Below are 15,121 nucleotides of genomic sequence, written 5' to 3'. Positions count from 1 at the left end.
CTAAAGGAACAAAAAACATCATTACAAACATGAACCTCTCTATTGGTAACATCAGTCTGCATATGAACTGCAGTTCAATCGCAACTTGTATTAGAGATTTCCATGATAAAGTTGCTACCGTAACACACATTAGCTTAAGAAGATTATCTCACCATCATTCAGCAGGTTATGTCAAAGGCTGAGGAGACATCAGGTCAAAATCTGAGAGATTTCTTGCAACCCAAACACCAGCTGCAAACAAGCCCAGGTTGACCAGAAGATTCCTGAAAAAAATAATAAGATAAGACATGCACTGAGTCACAGATGTTGGTTTATTCATACAAGATTAAAGCATAAAAAAAAACTAATCTCTACATCCGCTGAAAATAAAAAATATTACATAGCGACTGTGGCCAGGTTATCCTCCTTTAGGGTCCAGTAACCCTGTTTCTTCCACTGTCATGCACTGTGTACAGTTTTTATATGTTGGTGCAGGTTTGCTGTGTGGCAATTTGATTAAACACATTCATTTATAAGTATCATAGTCTGACTAGTACTGGAGTTTTGGGGCAAAATCCTATAATATCAGATGACATGTCATTATTTTGTACATGAACACAAGAAACATTTGCATTTACTAGACAATAACGGCGAAGATACAGACAGAAACTGTGGACAAGTGGTTGAGACGCCCCAACATGAACATCATTTATAAGAATGCATTGATTTTTTTTTTAATTTGTGACCAAGCTCAGTGGCGGAAGAAGTACTCCGATCTTTTACTTGAGTAAAAGTAGCAATACCGCAATGTAAAAATACTCTGTTACAAGTAAAAAAAAAGTCCTGCATTCAAATCTTTACTTGAGCAAAAGTACAAAAGTATCAGCATCAAAATATACTTACAAAAGGGAAAAGTACTCACTATGCAGACTGGCTCATTACAGAGTAATATATATATATAGTATATTATTGCATTTTAATTATTGATGCATTGTGTACATTATTTTAATGGTGGAGCTATTTTATTTTCTGAGGGGTAGCTTGTAAATTTCACCAAGGGATCAAAAAAGTCTGATCTTTATCCACAATAATACATCATGGTGTTTTTGTAGATTACATTTTTTTATTATTAATCTGAATCTGCAAAGTAACTAAAGTTATCACATAAATGCAGTGGAGTAACAAGTACTCCACAAGTACAAGTACAACAAGTACTCCCTCTGAATTGTAGTGGAGTAGAAATACAATAACAGAAAATGTAAAGTACAAATACCTCAAAAATGAATGAATAACTACAGTACTTGAGTAAATATATGTAGTGAACATTGGCTGTTGAAAAATGCTTCCAAATTACCTCTTTCATATTTTGGCAACTCTGTACAGCAATTTCTCTTTACTTATCGACATGTGATCTGTGCACAGATGACTACATATCTACAACAAGCCAGAAGTGCATATTTTGTGTACTTCTTGTTGTTTAACTTTTGTTGTATTTTTAAAATTATTAAATTATTATTAAAATTAGTTTAGATCTTTCTTCCTTTTTTGTTATTGTTTTTTTCTCTCCTGGGGTTGTGGGAGGTCCTTTGTATATCAGCCTGTAAGGCTTCTTGACCTCTCCTGACACATTTCTTGTTTTTGTTTTCATTGACTGGATTTTGTGCAGTTTTATATATGTGCAAATAAACAAATAAATAATAAATAATAAATAAATTGTCAATACATAGGTCCAGACAATGTCTTTATGTAGCTCTCATATATGTGAAACAATGAATGAGTTGAGTTGTTAATCCAGCCTTGATGGTGACAGAGTGGTTGAACTGGTAATCCAGCCTTGATGGTGACAGAGTGGTTGAACTGGTAATCCAGCCTTGATGGTGACAGAGTGGTTGAACTGGTAATCCAGCCTTGATGGTGACAGAGTGGTTGAACTGGTGCAGACATCCTGGAGAGAGGCAAGGACAAACCTCGCTAGCTACCGTTAGCTCCGCGGCTAACCACCACACAGCTCATCATTAACTCATCATCTCATCACATGAACTCATTAACTCACCTCCTGAAGTCGTTTCTGTCTGTTGCGAACCGACAAGCTGTGCTGATCCACTCCACCACACTGGTGGAAGGACCCTTTTTACCGTTTGCTCCGCTCATCTTGACTCTAACGTGATGAAGGTGTAGCGACGAGGGCAGCAGACAGGAAGGAGGGGGGAAGAGTTTAGATGTAACACCAGACAGGAAGGAGGAAGAGTTTAGATGTAACACAACAAGTACGGGGTGCGATAAAGCTCAAACTTCACCGCGTTCTTCACCCCAGCAGCGCGATCTTCATTACATGTGTAAAGATGTCTGCCACCAGGTACCGTCGGTTCCTCAAGCTGTGTGAGGAATGGCCCCGGGACGAGGCCAAGAAGGCCCGGGACCTGGGGACGTTCCTCCGGCAGAGAGTCGCCTCAGCCTTCCGGGAGGGCGAAAACACACAGGTACAGTAGATACATGACACAATGACACAACACAGCGAGCTGAGCTGAGAGGACAACCCAGATCACAGAGCTGACCTTGTCTGCTCTGCTCCATGATTGATGCTATACAACATTATACATTATCTACATGCAGCTGTAGAGGGAGAGATGCTCATGTACTGACGTTTGTATCAGTTTGTTCCTTTATCACATGACTATAATGAACCAGCTAGAAAGACTGTCATCTTGTCAACTGTTGGTCGAGTGCACAAGTACAGTCAGGGCAAGTACTGTACCTCAACTGAATGTACTGTACCTCAGCTACAAGTACATTCAGATGAGGTATAGTACTTTCAGTGTTCAAGTACATTCAGTTGAGGTTCAGTGCATTCAGTGCAGGTACTGTACCTCCACTGAATGTACTAGTACACTCTACCAACATGTAAACTGTTGGTAGAGTGTACAAGTGTATTCAGTGGAGGTACAGTACTTGCAATGAATGTACAAGTACAATTATTTAAGTGCAAGTACTGTACCTCAACTGAATGTACTTGTACATTCATTAAGTACTCATTAAGCACTGTACCGTACAGTACTTGCACTGAATGTACTGCACCTCTACTACAAGTACATTCAGTTGACATACAGTACTTTCAGTGCAAGTACTGTACCTCAACTGAATGTACTTGTACACTCTACCAACATGTAATGTTGGTAGAGTGTACAAGTGCATTCAGTTGAGGTACAGTACTTGCACTTAAATAATATAATTAATAATTAAATATGACTGTATGCTTCATTACATGTCATAGAAAAATATTGTACTTTTTACTCCACTAAAGTTATTTTAAAAACAATAATTTGCACATTCCTGCACAAAGCCATACAGCTCTTTGATTTTAAAACAGATATATTGCACATTTCATTGTATTTGTTAAATATATCACAATGCTGCCTTGTGCACTGTTTGTTTTTTTTTGTCACTGTTTTTATTGAATGTTTCATACATACAGGATACAGATACAACAGGGATGACACAAACATAATGAGTAAAACATAATGATTTTGACATGTCATTGCAGGGTGAACACAGGTGTAATCAATAACATTAGTTATGTCTCTGTGACACACTAAATAGAATGGGACTATAATTAATGTTATCAGTTCCACCTGCGTTCCCCTGGTATGACATGTCAAAATATCTGCTGTGAAAACGGCCTATAGTAAATGTTTCCATTCTATATTTATGTTTCTTGATTTTGCAGTAGGCCTGCTTGATTTTAATGCATGTTCCTAGCATTTGACATTTGTCTAACTAATACATGTTTCCCTCCAGCTTTCAGATCCAGAGAAGTGCGACCACATGTATGAAAGTTTGGCCCGCATTAATGACAACTACTACAGACAACGAGTAAGTACAGTATATATTCACGTATCTCTCATACCCTGCTGTGATTGTCTGCATAAAGTAATTATTTTTTTACTGGCCTAAAAGAATAATGGAAGACATTATTTGTTTCATCTCTTTTCCTTTAAATGCTAAAGATGAACGAGTGTCTAGCATGTTCAAGACTGTAAAGAAAACCTTGTGGAAGTTAATTTTTATTTATGAGGATAATAAAATACTTTATAGTAAGTACAAAGGCCCCATTAGTTTAATGCTAGAAAGGCACCTCAGGTTACTGTTTTCAGAAAGATTATTCGCAAATGATCCTCCAAACAAAGTATTCACTCAGCTGTTTCTGAGGTGTGTATTTCAGTGTGAAACTCAGTAAAATGTATTAAAGACTTTAATGTATTTGATGCCAACAACACGTCTTTGTATCTGTTCACAGTTTCCTCGTGTAAGAGACACAAGCTTTACCGGAGTTACGGTGGAAGAGTGTAGATTGCTATTGTCAGGTATGAACCCACAATATCACATTTATGTTCGTGTCTATTTATGAAACATACTTTTAATGTGTGAATGCTGATTCATGTTTGATTGTTTTACAGTATTGTTCTCCTACGCTTGATTATTAATTTTTTTTTGTCGTCCGTACATTTTTGGTCACTAACTACTTCTGCATATTTTAAGCCACAGAAACCGTTCAGATATCAAAATGTTCAGCTCCTTAAGGACATGTATGCTATGACTTTTCTTGTTTCTACCTCAAATCTAAATGGAGAGAATCTTTAAATCCTCTTAAACCTACTTAAAAAAACTTTACTAATGCGTACTTTCAACTACAGACTTAATTTAAACTTTAAACGAGTTACAACACTTTGAACTATTAAAGTACAATACACACACTTCGGTGGAAATTTCTCTTCGGCTCACCAAACAAAAGAAAAACAACAATATGAAAAGCAGACGAGCGGTTCGTAAAAACAAATATATAGGCAGGTCATATTACACATTAAAATAGTGTCAGTGTCTGTGGCTTAGATCTACTCAGTTACTTTGTTGAGTTAAGAATATTGAGAGTACTTGGAATTAATTTATAGTTTATAGTTGCCAGAGGGACTCAATAGCATCTCCAACATGTATTTCTTTCCTAAACCAAACCAAAGTGGCTTTGTTGCATAATCCGAAATGATGCAACTTTTTCTCAAACTTTATGCTTTTTTAGAATATTAAACTCATCTCCCTCTTATGCTTGTATTAAACTGTTTAAAATATTGAGCTTTTTTCATCTTCTCTTATAATGGCAGTGATATTAATACAAAGTATTTATTTTTCCAGCCCCTTTAGAGTGTCCATCTCAACTTCCAGCTTTGACAGCATTACATTTTAGCTTCCAGCTTTTCCAGCAAAGTCTTTCTGATCTCAGCGTCTTTAGCCTGTGAATCCCAAATACAGAGATAAGAGGAGTGACAGCGCATACATTCTCAAGAATGTGTAGACATTATATATCGGCGTCTTCAGTGAAGCCTCACGACGCTCGTAGCAAAACAGGTTTTTCGAAAGTTCCATCAGTTTTTGAGCTTAGAGTATTTTCAATGATGAAGTGCCGCAAACACTGTACAAATACACTCTATATGTGAGCATATAGGCCCCCTTTCACTGCAGCCATTTTGACATATCATCATTGATAACATTAAATATGGTCCCAGTCTATTTAGGGTGTCACAGCTGTTCCAGTGAGCCGGCATGCACAATGTTTACTCTGGAATGACATGTCGAAATGGCTGCTGTGAAAAGAGCCTATTACACCAGTTTTAGCTTCCCTTTTTTGGCTACATATCCATGGTCCGATTCTGTCTCTCTCCACCTCTCCCCACCCCTTCAAAATAAAAGCACCATAGAGTAACTGTATCTTAACAGGAAGCTGTGTGGTAACAGGAAACTATGGAGGACCTACTTCTTAACAGGGTAAAAGCTGTTTTTAAAAAATAAATAAAATCCTATCCTAAGAGTAAGCTCAGGATGTGGGATGCGTACCAAATACCAGGCATTTCTTGCAAAATGTTCAAGGTCAGTGTGCCTGCTAGCAACAAGGCCGAGCACACTGACCATGAGCCATTGGGCTTATTCCTCTTATACTTAGTCTTCTGTGTTTTCAAAATAAAAGCCCCACATGGTAAAAGGAGTTTACCAGGGGCCTGGACAAGGCTGGATTTTCAAAATGAAAGACGGTGTTATGACCAAATTTAAACCTTTTTCATATTTTCGTATAGTTGCAGTGAACGGGACAAAATCTTCTTCAACCTACTCCACTTTGAAACTCTATTACGTCTGCAGACTTTTATCTACAGACTTCATTTAAGCTTTAAACATTAAACTTCTTCTGTACATTTTTTGATCGACTACTACTTCTGCATACTTTCAGCTAATGAAACCATTCAAATGTCTTTAACTTTATATGCAATTTTAAAGTACAAAGCATTTTTTCTTTCAGCCTTTTTCAGTTGATTATTTTCAACTTCCACCTTTTGACAGTATTACAGTTTAGATTCCAGCCTTTCTAGAAATGTATTCAGCTCTTAGCTTTTTTAAGTAATGCAGTTCAGCTACCCATTCTTCCAGTTTTTACATTTCAGTTTCCAGGTTTTTCAGCAGTGCAGCGCAACGCCTTTGCGTTTTAATACTTGTGTATTTTCAGCAATGCGTTGCAATTTTAGCCTGTCAGCATTCACACATTTTCTGCAGAAAATTCATTTTCTAGTTACAGTTAACTTGAACTATTTTTCATTGTACAGGGAATGTGCAACAGATGGACGAGGAAAAAAAGGGTTTGTGGAAGACGTTAACGGAGAGATTCTCCAAATCACCAGAAGACGTTCCAGAGAAAGCTCCTGAAAAATAACTTTTTTTTTTCTCTATCACTCTTTTCTTTCTTTCCTTTCTTTTCCCATTGCATGTATAGAAATAAAGCTCATCGTTGGTATCTTTATGGATTGTTATGTTGTTTTTATGATCTATTTTATTGGGCTTTACAAACTATTGTAACTGTGCAGGTGTTAATTGTGTCACCTGTAGCTTTGGAGGGAGAAAAACACAAAAAAAGTATAAAGAAGCAAACTAAGACTAGACTAAACTAAAAAATACTTTAGACCGATTTTAATTGCAAGACTAGAAAATATCTACCTCCACCAAGAAGGTTTTACTTCTGTGTTTATTCATTGTGTTTGTTAGTGAGATTGTCTGAGGAACGTGTTGACAGATTTTAACGGAATTTGGTAGAAATTTAAGCTGTGGGCCGAGAACTAAGTATTTTTAGTTTTTTGCCCTTTTAAAGGGATTTCTAATATAATAGGATGTTCTTGAATATTTTCATTATTTTCTCAAACCACAGAGTTTACTAAATGGAAAAAAAGTTGCACTTGTATCCTCTGATTGTCTCTCACTACTGTTATGTTTATTCAGATGCACATTAAACATTTCCAAACATGTTCTGCTATGAGAATACATTTAGTGGACTGTGAAGCCCTGGCAATGGTCTGAGCTGCTGAGTGTTTCTGGTTCATGAACTGTGTTTATCTTTACAAACTGGTTCCACAATATACTGCACTGAGTACAAATTTCCAGATGTGCTAAAACATAATTACATGCAAAACTTTCATTTGTTTAACCAAGATAAATGTTTTTCCTCAGATGACATTATTCTATGGATGCACCGATGAAACTTTCTCTCTCCCAATACCAATAACTTAACTCAGGATATTTACCGATACCGACTACTGATCCGATACCATTGTTCTTTTCTCAAATTTAAAATGTGTGTACCTCACTTGATGTTGAGTTGATGGCCTGCTGTGACTGAAGGAATGTATTCGATAGTGATAAATTAGAAAGAAATCTTTATATTAATTGAGTTATAGCAGTAAATACAACACAAGACTCCTCCATAAAAGCACACATAGATGAAACATTCTTTATTAAAAAGAAATAAACGCAGTTTTCCACTTCACTCTAAACACACCAAGAATTTAATATATAAATCCATATGACAAGGATTTTTTCATTCACTTAAATGTAAACATGTAGCTTTATATATAAATATTGCATGTATGTGCCCAATATGGATATTGACACTGATAATATACTGGCAAATTTTTAAGCGCTTTGAATTAATGCACTTTTGTTTTAGCTGGATGTATTCAATTTGGGTAGCGAAACAGACAAAAATAGATTCAGTGGCAAGTTGTTTTATCCTTCCTTAATATGTCCTTAATATGCTGCCGGCTCTGGTTCTGCAGACGACCGTGAACAAACAGGTCTGACTGACAACACTGTCTGTCTCCTACTCTTCTTTATCCTCACTGTTGTCTCTCCATATGCAGTAGTTGAGAGAGGTGGCGAGGCACAGCCAGGCCAGGTAGGGCGCCATCAGCATTGTGGCAGTGCGGCTAATGGGATACCAAGACACCATGGTGGCTCCGACGACCCCAGTGAGAAGCATAATCTCCATGAGAGCCTAAATTGGGCAGAGAGTGAGAGGGTGTCAAATGGACATGTGGTTGGAGGGTATTGAGCTGTCGTCCCTCATAATCTTCCCACCTGGTCTCCCAGTTAAAAGGAATAATTAAATGTGTGAAACTTACCAATTTCAGCTTGTGTGCACCAAAGAAGATCGGAGTCCAGGCCCAGTTCAGAGCTAGCTGACACCCATAAAGTCCCAGTGGAACCACTGCATCCTCAGTGAAACCTCCCAGTTCTTTCCACACCAGGTAGGAGCCATACCTACATAATAAAATGTATAAAGGGATAATATAGAGGTTGCATCACTGAGAATAAAAGACTGTAGTTGTAGATCTCAAGAGACTGTAGGAGCCTTTTCACGATGCTGCTTACCCCATGCCGGTATACAGACAGGTCCACACTACAGGGAATGCTGCATTTGGTGGGCGCCATGATGGTTTCTGCAGAGTCGGGTACCAGTTCTTCACCTCTTTGCGTGTGATGTAACCACCATAGAACCCTCCCAGGTGCGGCAAGGCGGTCATACCAAGCATGGGCAGCCACATGTTCTGCGATAAGAGTAGGACACATTACAGCGGTTTAACCTCTGCTAGGGCGGGGGTATCAAACCTCAATATTTTTTGGGGGAAAGATCAAAATGTGTCTGTAGCACTGAGTTTTGAAAACGTTGGCCGTGGATAATCAGATTCAAACTTAAATTATTCTAGGTAGAGTACAGTTGTTTTTTTAGAGCGGCCCAAAACAACGATGATGACAACGGGGAGAGTGAACTAAAGTTGTGGGCCAGAAAACCAAAACAATGAGCTGAAAGACACTTTAAAGCACACAGAGCTGAGGAGAGCTGAAGAGTCCCGATTTTCCCGGGAGACTCACGTTTTTCATTGCCCTCTCCCGGTTTCCCAATATTTCTCCCAATTTATGACACATTTTCACACCTTTTCCTTTTCGTAATCTCAACATGTTTCTTGCACTGTACAGCAAATATAAACCCTACAGTTTCCATCCGGACGACAATACAGCTACACCAAATGTTGTTTCCTGGCTGAAGCGAGCTGCTCGTGACACAACGCTCACTGCACATCACAGCGTGCCCAAAGTTGGGTTTTGCTCAACTCAGGCAAAAGCCGTCGTGGTACGATGCAAGCCATTGGAGATAATGGGTTTCAGAGCATAGTGGTCCTTCAGTGAGTGAGAGACGGAGAGAGAAATGGAGAGTACTAAGAGAAAGACATACTCAAGCAGGGGGCAAAATATGCATGAATGAATAAAAACTGATGAGTAATAGTTTATGCCAGAGGGGCACATTTTTCAGTTTTCTTTACCAAGAGTTAAAAGTAGGCCTATTTAACATAAAAATGCTGTTGCAGTGTACTTATCATTTTGTTATTTTCATTCTTTGAAAGTCACCAGAATAAAGGAAACAAAGTCTCTGAAACTCTAATGTTTCTGGGGGAGGACTCCCAGCTTTGGTTTTGAAATCCTTCCTATTTTTAAAGTCTCAAGGTTGGCATGTATGGCCATTGTTAAAGGGACTGTTCGTTACACGTATAAATCACCCAGGTCGGTGTCCCATGCGCGCTCGCGTGTGGCTACGCTGTTCAGACAAGATTCCAACACAAACTACACGGAAGCACCAAAACCGCAAAGTTATATCTAGTGAAGCCTGTCTTGCAAAAAAGTGTTGGTCGCGGTCGTAGTACGCGGGGGACACCGTAGCTTTGTTCTCCAGGACCGGAGTCTCTACTCCTCTGCTCCTCTGCTCCTTTGCCTGCCTGCCTTTACTCAGCTCGCTCCACCTCACGTGCATGCGCGCACACTACACACTGCAGAAGACTTCGTAGCTCTGAGAATATCTAGTGAATGTACAGTGGACGTTTGTGCAGAAATAACTGCTGCAGCTCCTCCAGACCAACAGAGGTTTCCCGTGTCTTGTGAAGTGACGGGGCTCCGCAGAGAGAAACGTTATCTTCTCCCACCGGGTGCCCGTGTCTTCCCTGTTCCCTCCGGCCGCGGTCGGGAGGCTGAAGCAGGAAAAGCTAACACTAGGATCAGCATTGATTCATGGAGAGACCTTCGTCTGGTCAGCTAACATTACTGCCAAGCAGCTGAAATATAGAGTGATATTGTGGTTTTAGCTGACGTGTGTCGCCTCACTGTTTTGAGCGATGCTCATTCATGTCTATGTAGAGCGAGCACAAGCCTGACGCTGACTTTCGTTGACTTAACGGCCACAGGTGTCGCTGTTAACAAGCATTTCTGATTCTTACAAACAGTCCCTTTAACATAAAGATGGTGTTGCAGTGTACTTATCATTTTGTTATTTTCATTCTTTGAAAGTCACCAGAATGCAGGAAACAAAGTCTCTGAAACTCTAAACACTTCAACATACCCAGGGTATCTTCTTGTTATCTGGCTTCACTAACCCTAACAAACAAGATCTCGCTAAACGGTACTACGACGCTGGTTATCAACTCGGTAAATCAACCCAGGGTTTTCCAATCTCGTTATGAGCGCGTTCACATGAACGAGGAGGTGTTTGCAACATCTGACCAATCACAGACATGAACAAGACTACTGACGGACAGGCAGAGCGGCACATTTAACAAAGAGTAAACTATATTAGACAAATACGAAGAAATTAAACACTTAATCCAGACTAACAGTAACACAGTTGAAGCTGCCAAATGCAGGAAGAACAGCTGGTAAAAGAAAAATGTGTGTGAATGCGTAAATTAACAGATTTATGAATTTAACGGAATACTCAAAAGTAAAGTGTACTTGTCTAAATATAAATAGCGTTTACGAGAATAATAGATGAATGGAGGAATACATTTATTTTTACCCTATGAGTATTTAAACATCCTTTCAGCTGCTTCCCTCTCTCTGACGGTGTGAAACAGACTCAAGAGCAAGTAAAACAAAATAAATATAAAAACATAATTCAAAGCGGTAAACACCCCCAGCATGAAGCCAGCTGTCCTTCTTGTATCTGTCAGTTTAAACTGTGTTGTTTTTAGTCTGGATTATGACTTAAACGTCTTCATATGTGTGTGATATTATCCTAGGATCACCGCACAGAGCTCTGATTGGTCAGCAGGAGGTGCTTTCATAGGAGTTGATCTCTGATCTGGAACATAACCTGCTTCCAGAACAGGTTAGCCGTTCAGCATCAGTTACCATGGTGATCTACCTCGGTAAGAAGAGAACCAGCTTCGTTACACAGAAAACCCAGAGTTAACCCTGAAGTTACCTCGATAACCGCAAATCCTGCTTCGTAGTACAGGCCTCTGGATTGATAAGCTTTAAAAAAAACAGTTAACAAGTCTGGTTGTTTGGAAACAACTTGACAGATCAACACTGCTGAAGATCTACATGATCTACATCACAATGATAACACAATTAACCAAATAAACAACAGTAACACATGCTGGTTGTAAGCTCACTGTTCACCTGTCTCTCTCTGTGTGAAGGCTCCTACACCTCCTCCTCTGTGGGAGTCTAACAACACTGAGAGGTGCTAGCTAGGTCAACTTTTACTCTCATCATACTGTCGGTCGAGTATAAACTGTAACGTGTTACTTACTCTTCTCTCAGGTGTCAGCTCCTCCGCGCAGTAAGCACACTATAACTACTACGTCCTGCTGCAGCTACAGAGTGACGTGAGGTGGTGGTCTGGGCTGGGCTGTGTGTTATCAGTGGTCACTAACTGACACTCCCCGTGCTCACACACACGTCCAAACAGTGTGACGTCACCAACTGATTGGTCGCGAGGACCAACTGTAGAGCAGGCTACGGTCGATGTAGTGTTTTGGCAGCCAGCTAGATAATAATGTTGTATAACGCTAGGTCTAAAGGTCATAAAGTACACCTTCACGGTGTGACTTTACTTCCTGCTCGGCCGGTGATTACATATTTCCCTCGTTGCTTTACAAAACAACTGGATAGTGACTGGATTGGATAGGCGACAGCAAAGATTAACAAACCGTCAAGATAGTTCCCTCTGTAGTACCTCTGATAGCGAAGATTAAAACACCGTCAAGATAGTTCCCCGCAGTACCTCTCATAGATAGCGAGTTGTTCCTCTGTGGGGTCAGTCTCTACTGACAGCTAGCTAAAGCTAAAGCTAGCTAAAGTTCTGGCTAGTAACACTTGAAAAGCATGTTAGAATAGTATTGTTAAGTAAACTTACATATATGTATAGTCATGTAAAAGGATTGTACCACTTTATGCTTTGGACAATGGTGAAGTACCCAGATATTTATTTTACTTACTTTATGTAAAAGTAATAATCAATAATCGACACACTATACTATGACTTTTTTTTGACATAGGACTTTTTTACGACAAACTATATTATGACCTTTTTTTCTGTATACTATACTATGACTTTTTTTTGACACAATATACTATGATTTTTTTTTACATACTATACTATGACTTTTTTTCTATAAACTATACTATGACTTTTTTTTGACATACTATACAATGACTTTTTTTTTATAAACTATACTATGACTTTTTTTTGACATACTATACTATGACTTTTTTTTACATACTATGCTATGACTTTTTTTTAACATACTATACTATGACTTTTTTTTACATACTATGCTATGACTTTTTTTTAACATACTATACTATGACTTTTTTTTACATACTATGCTATGACTTTTTTTTAACATACTATACTATTACTTTTTTTTTATAAACTATACTATGACTTTTTTTTGACACAATATACTATGATTTTTTTTTTACATACTATACTATGACTTTTTTTCTATAAACTATACTATGACTTTTTTTTGACACAATATACTATGATTTTTTTTTACATACTATACTATGACTTTTTTTCTATAAACTATACTATGACTTTTTTTTGACATACTATACAATGACTTTTTTTCTATAAACTATACTATGACTTTTTTTTGACATACTATACAATGACTTTTTTTATAAACTATACTATGACTTTTTTTTGACATACTATACTATGACTTTTTTTTACATACTATGCTATGACTTTTTTTTAACATACTATACTATTACTTTTTTTTTATAAACTATACTATGACTTTTTTTTGACACAATATACTATGATTTTTTTTTACATACTATACTATGACTTTTTTTCTATAAACTATACTATGACTTTTTTTTGACATACTATACAATGACTTTTTTTCTATAAACTATACTATGACTTTTTTTTGACATACTATACAATGACTTTTTTTTTATAAACTATACTATGACTTTTTTTTGACATACTATACTATGACTTTTTTTTACATACTATGCTATGACTTTTTTTTAACATACTATACTATGACTTTTTTTTACATACTATGCTATGACTTTTTTTTAACATACTATACTATTACTTTTTTTTTATAAACTATACTATGACTTTTTTTTGACACACTAGACTTTTTTTTTTACATACTATACTATGACTTTTTTTCTATAAACTATACTATGACTTTTTTTCGACATACTATACTATGACTTTTTTTAACAAACTATACTATGACTTTTTTCGACATACTATACTATGACTTTTTTTAACATACTATGCTATGACTTTTTTAACATACTATACTATGACTTTTTTTCGACATACTATATAATAACAGCAGATATATCATACAATTCAAAGTGCATTTAGTAAAAGGCTAATTTAAATGAGACCTGTGTACATAAGTTAACTTTTTGATTAGTACAAGATTTTTTTTTTTTACTTTTTGTACCCTCCAACGCTCCGGCTTTATTCACAACTTTTTCCTAATTTTTACTGAAAACCTAAACCTCTCAGCAGGACTGAGAATAAGTGGACAGCACAAGGAAAACAGAAAAGTAAAGAAAAAGAACAGAATTTCATTTGTAATAGAATAAAGACCTTCATCCTTTTTTTCGACATACTATACTATGACTTTTTTTGACACACTACACTATGACTTTTTTTTTACTCTTTTCAAGTAATCAAGTATCAGCAAAGTGTACTCAAAGTAGCTAAAGTAAAAGTACTCATTCTGCAGAATGGCTCCTTTCAAAGTGTTATGTTATTATAGAATATTATATTATTCTGTTCTTATCACCAACAAATACAAGAGCATTTTAATGTTGTAGTTCGTCAATGTGGAGACAGTTTTAGATACTTTGTATACTGGGTAGTAGTATAGTAGGCTACTGAATCATATTTTATAAGCATATCATGTGTTTTAAGGAACTAGCAACTAAATGTCAAATAAATGTACTTGAGTAAAAAGTGACCTCCATTGGTTTGACTTCTCACCTTGCTGCAGTGATGCTCAGGTGTACTCCAGGACACCGTGACATTGCAGTTGGGTGCTGTTACAGGTGCAACAAAGCATACTTCTGAAACACACCCAGAGGTGAAAGCCAATAAATTAATATTGTCTGTTAGTTTTGTATAACCTTGTACATTTTCCTTGGCTGTGGTTAGTGAAATGAATGAGAAATATTTGAGGTATTTGTAAAGTTGTAGGGTGGAGTAGTCTCTGGACAGTGCCATAATGACTCACAAAGGGGAGGGTAAAATAGAAAATTTCACATAGTTTTCTCATGACTTTTTACCAGAATTGGGCTGTGGGCAGAGTTGGAAGTTGTTAAGGGTGTTGAGGTGTCACCCACAAACACGCATATCTGCACCATGTGTCATGATTCCTACACATTTTACCAACGCTGGGTTCTATCCAACCCAGTTTTGCGCTGTGGACCAACGTGGCTATACACATTTTGATGTGAGACT

At 37.4% G+C, this 15,121-nt stretch overlaps 2 protein-coding genes across 4 annotated transcripts; one reads left to right on the top strand and one right to left on the bottom strand.

Moving 5' to 3' along the window:
- Positions 1 to 2,221: 2,221 nt before the first annotated feature.
- On the top strand, positions 2,222 to 6,814 carry LOC119498501 (ubiquinol-cytochrome-c reductase complex assembly factor 2). The gene is made up of 4 exons (XM_037787467.1): positions 2,222 to 2,459; positions 3,775 to 3,849; positions 4,274 to 4,340; positions 6,621 to 6,814. The coding sequence occupies exons 1-4, from the start codon at positions 2,322 to 2,324 to the stop codon at positions 6,725 to 6,727; spliced, it is 387 nt and encodes a 128-aa protein (XP_037643395.1). The 5' UTR covers positions 2,222 to 2,321; the 3' UTR covers positions 6,728 to 6,814.
- Positions 6,815 to 7,769: 955 nt separating this feature from the next.
- tspo (translocator protein) lies at positions 7,770 to 12,320 on the bottom strand. Of its 3 annotated transcripts, none has more exons than XM_037787464.1 (4): positions 12,212 to 12,320; positions 8,716 to 8,891; positions 8,466 to 8,604; positions 7,770 to 8,338 (listed from the first exon to the last, which is right to left on the bottom strand). In XM_037787464.1, exons 2-4 carry the CDS (start codon positions 8,886 to 8,888, stop codon positions 8,165 to 8,167), a joined length of 486 nt encoding a protein of 161 aa, XP_037643392.1. In that variant the 5' UTR covers positions 8,889 to 8,891; positions 12,212 to 12,320; the 3' UTR covers positions 7,770 to 8,164. The 3 variants fall into 3 exon arrangements, with proteins under 3 accessions (XP_037643392.1, XP_037643386.1, XP_037643391.1); XM_037787458.1 differs by lacking the exon at positions 12,212 to 12,320 and adding an exon at positions 11,927 to 12,193; XM_037787463.1 differs by lacking the exon at positions 12,212 to 12,320 and adding an exon at positions 11,794 to 11,817.
- Positions 12,321 to 15,121: the final 2,801 nt, after the last annotated feature.

Source organism: Sebastes umbrosus, chromosome 1, assembly GCF_015220745.1.
Source record: "Sebastes umbrosus isolate fSebUmb1 chromosome 1, fSebUmb1.pri, whole genome shotgun sequence".
NCBI classification, from domain to species: Eukaryota; Metazoa; Chordata; class Actinopteri; order Perciformes; family Sebastidae; genus Sebastes; species Sebastes umbrosus.
The sequence above is the reverse complement of the archived record's forward strand: the minus strand, read 5'-3'. Positions and strand labels throughout refer to the sequence as shown.

Coding starts and splice junctions, on each gene's coding strand:
- tspo (XM_037787464.1), bottom strand. CDS start 8,888: ATGTGGCTGCCCATGCTTGGTATGACCGCCTTGCCGCACCTGGGAGGG. Junction 8,605..8,715: donor TGTCTGTATACCGGCATGGG/GTAAGCAGCATC, acceptor TTTATTATGTAG/GTATGGCTCCTACCTGGTGT. Junction 8,339..8,465: donor GTGCACACAAGCTGAAATTG/GTAAGTTTCACA, acceptor TGCCCAATTTAG/GCTCTCATGGAGATTATGCT.
- LOC119498501 (XM_037787467.1), top strand. CDS start 2,322: ATGTCTGCCACCAGGTACCGTCGGTTCCTCAAGCTGTGTGAGGAATGG. Junction 2,460..3,774: donor GGGAGGGCGAAAACACACAG/GTACAGTAGATA, acceptor GTTTCCCTCCAG/CTTTCAGATCCAGAGAAGTG. Junction 4,341..6,620: donor GTGTAGATTGCTATTGTCAG/GTATGAACCCAC, acceptor TTCATTGTACAG/GGAATGTGCAACAGATGGAC.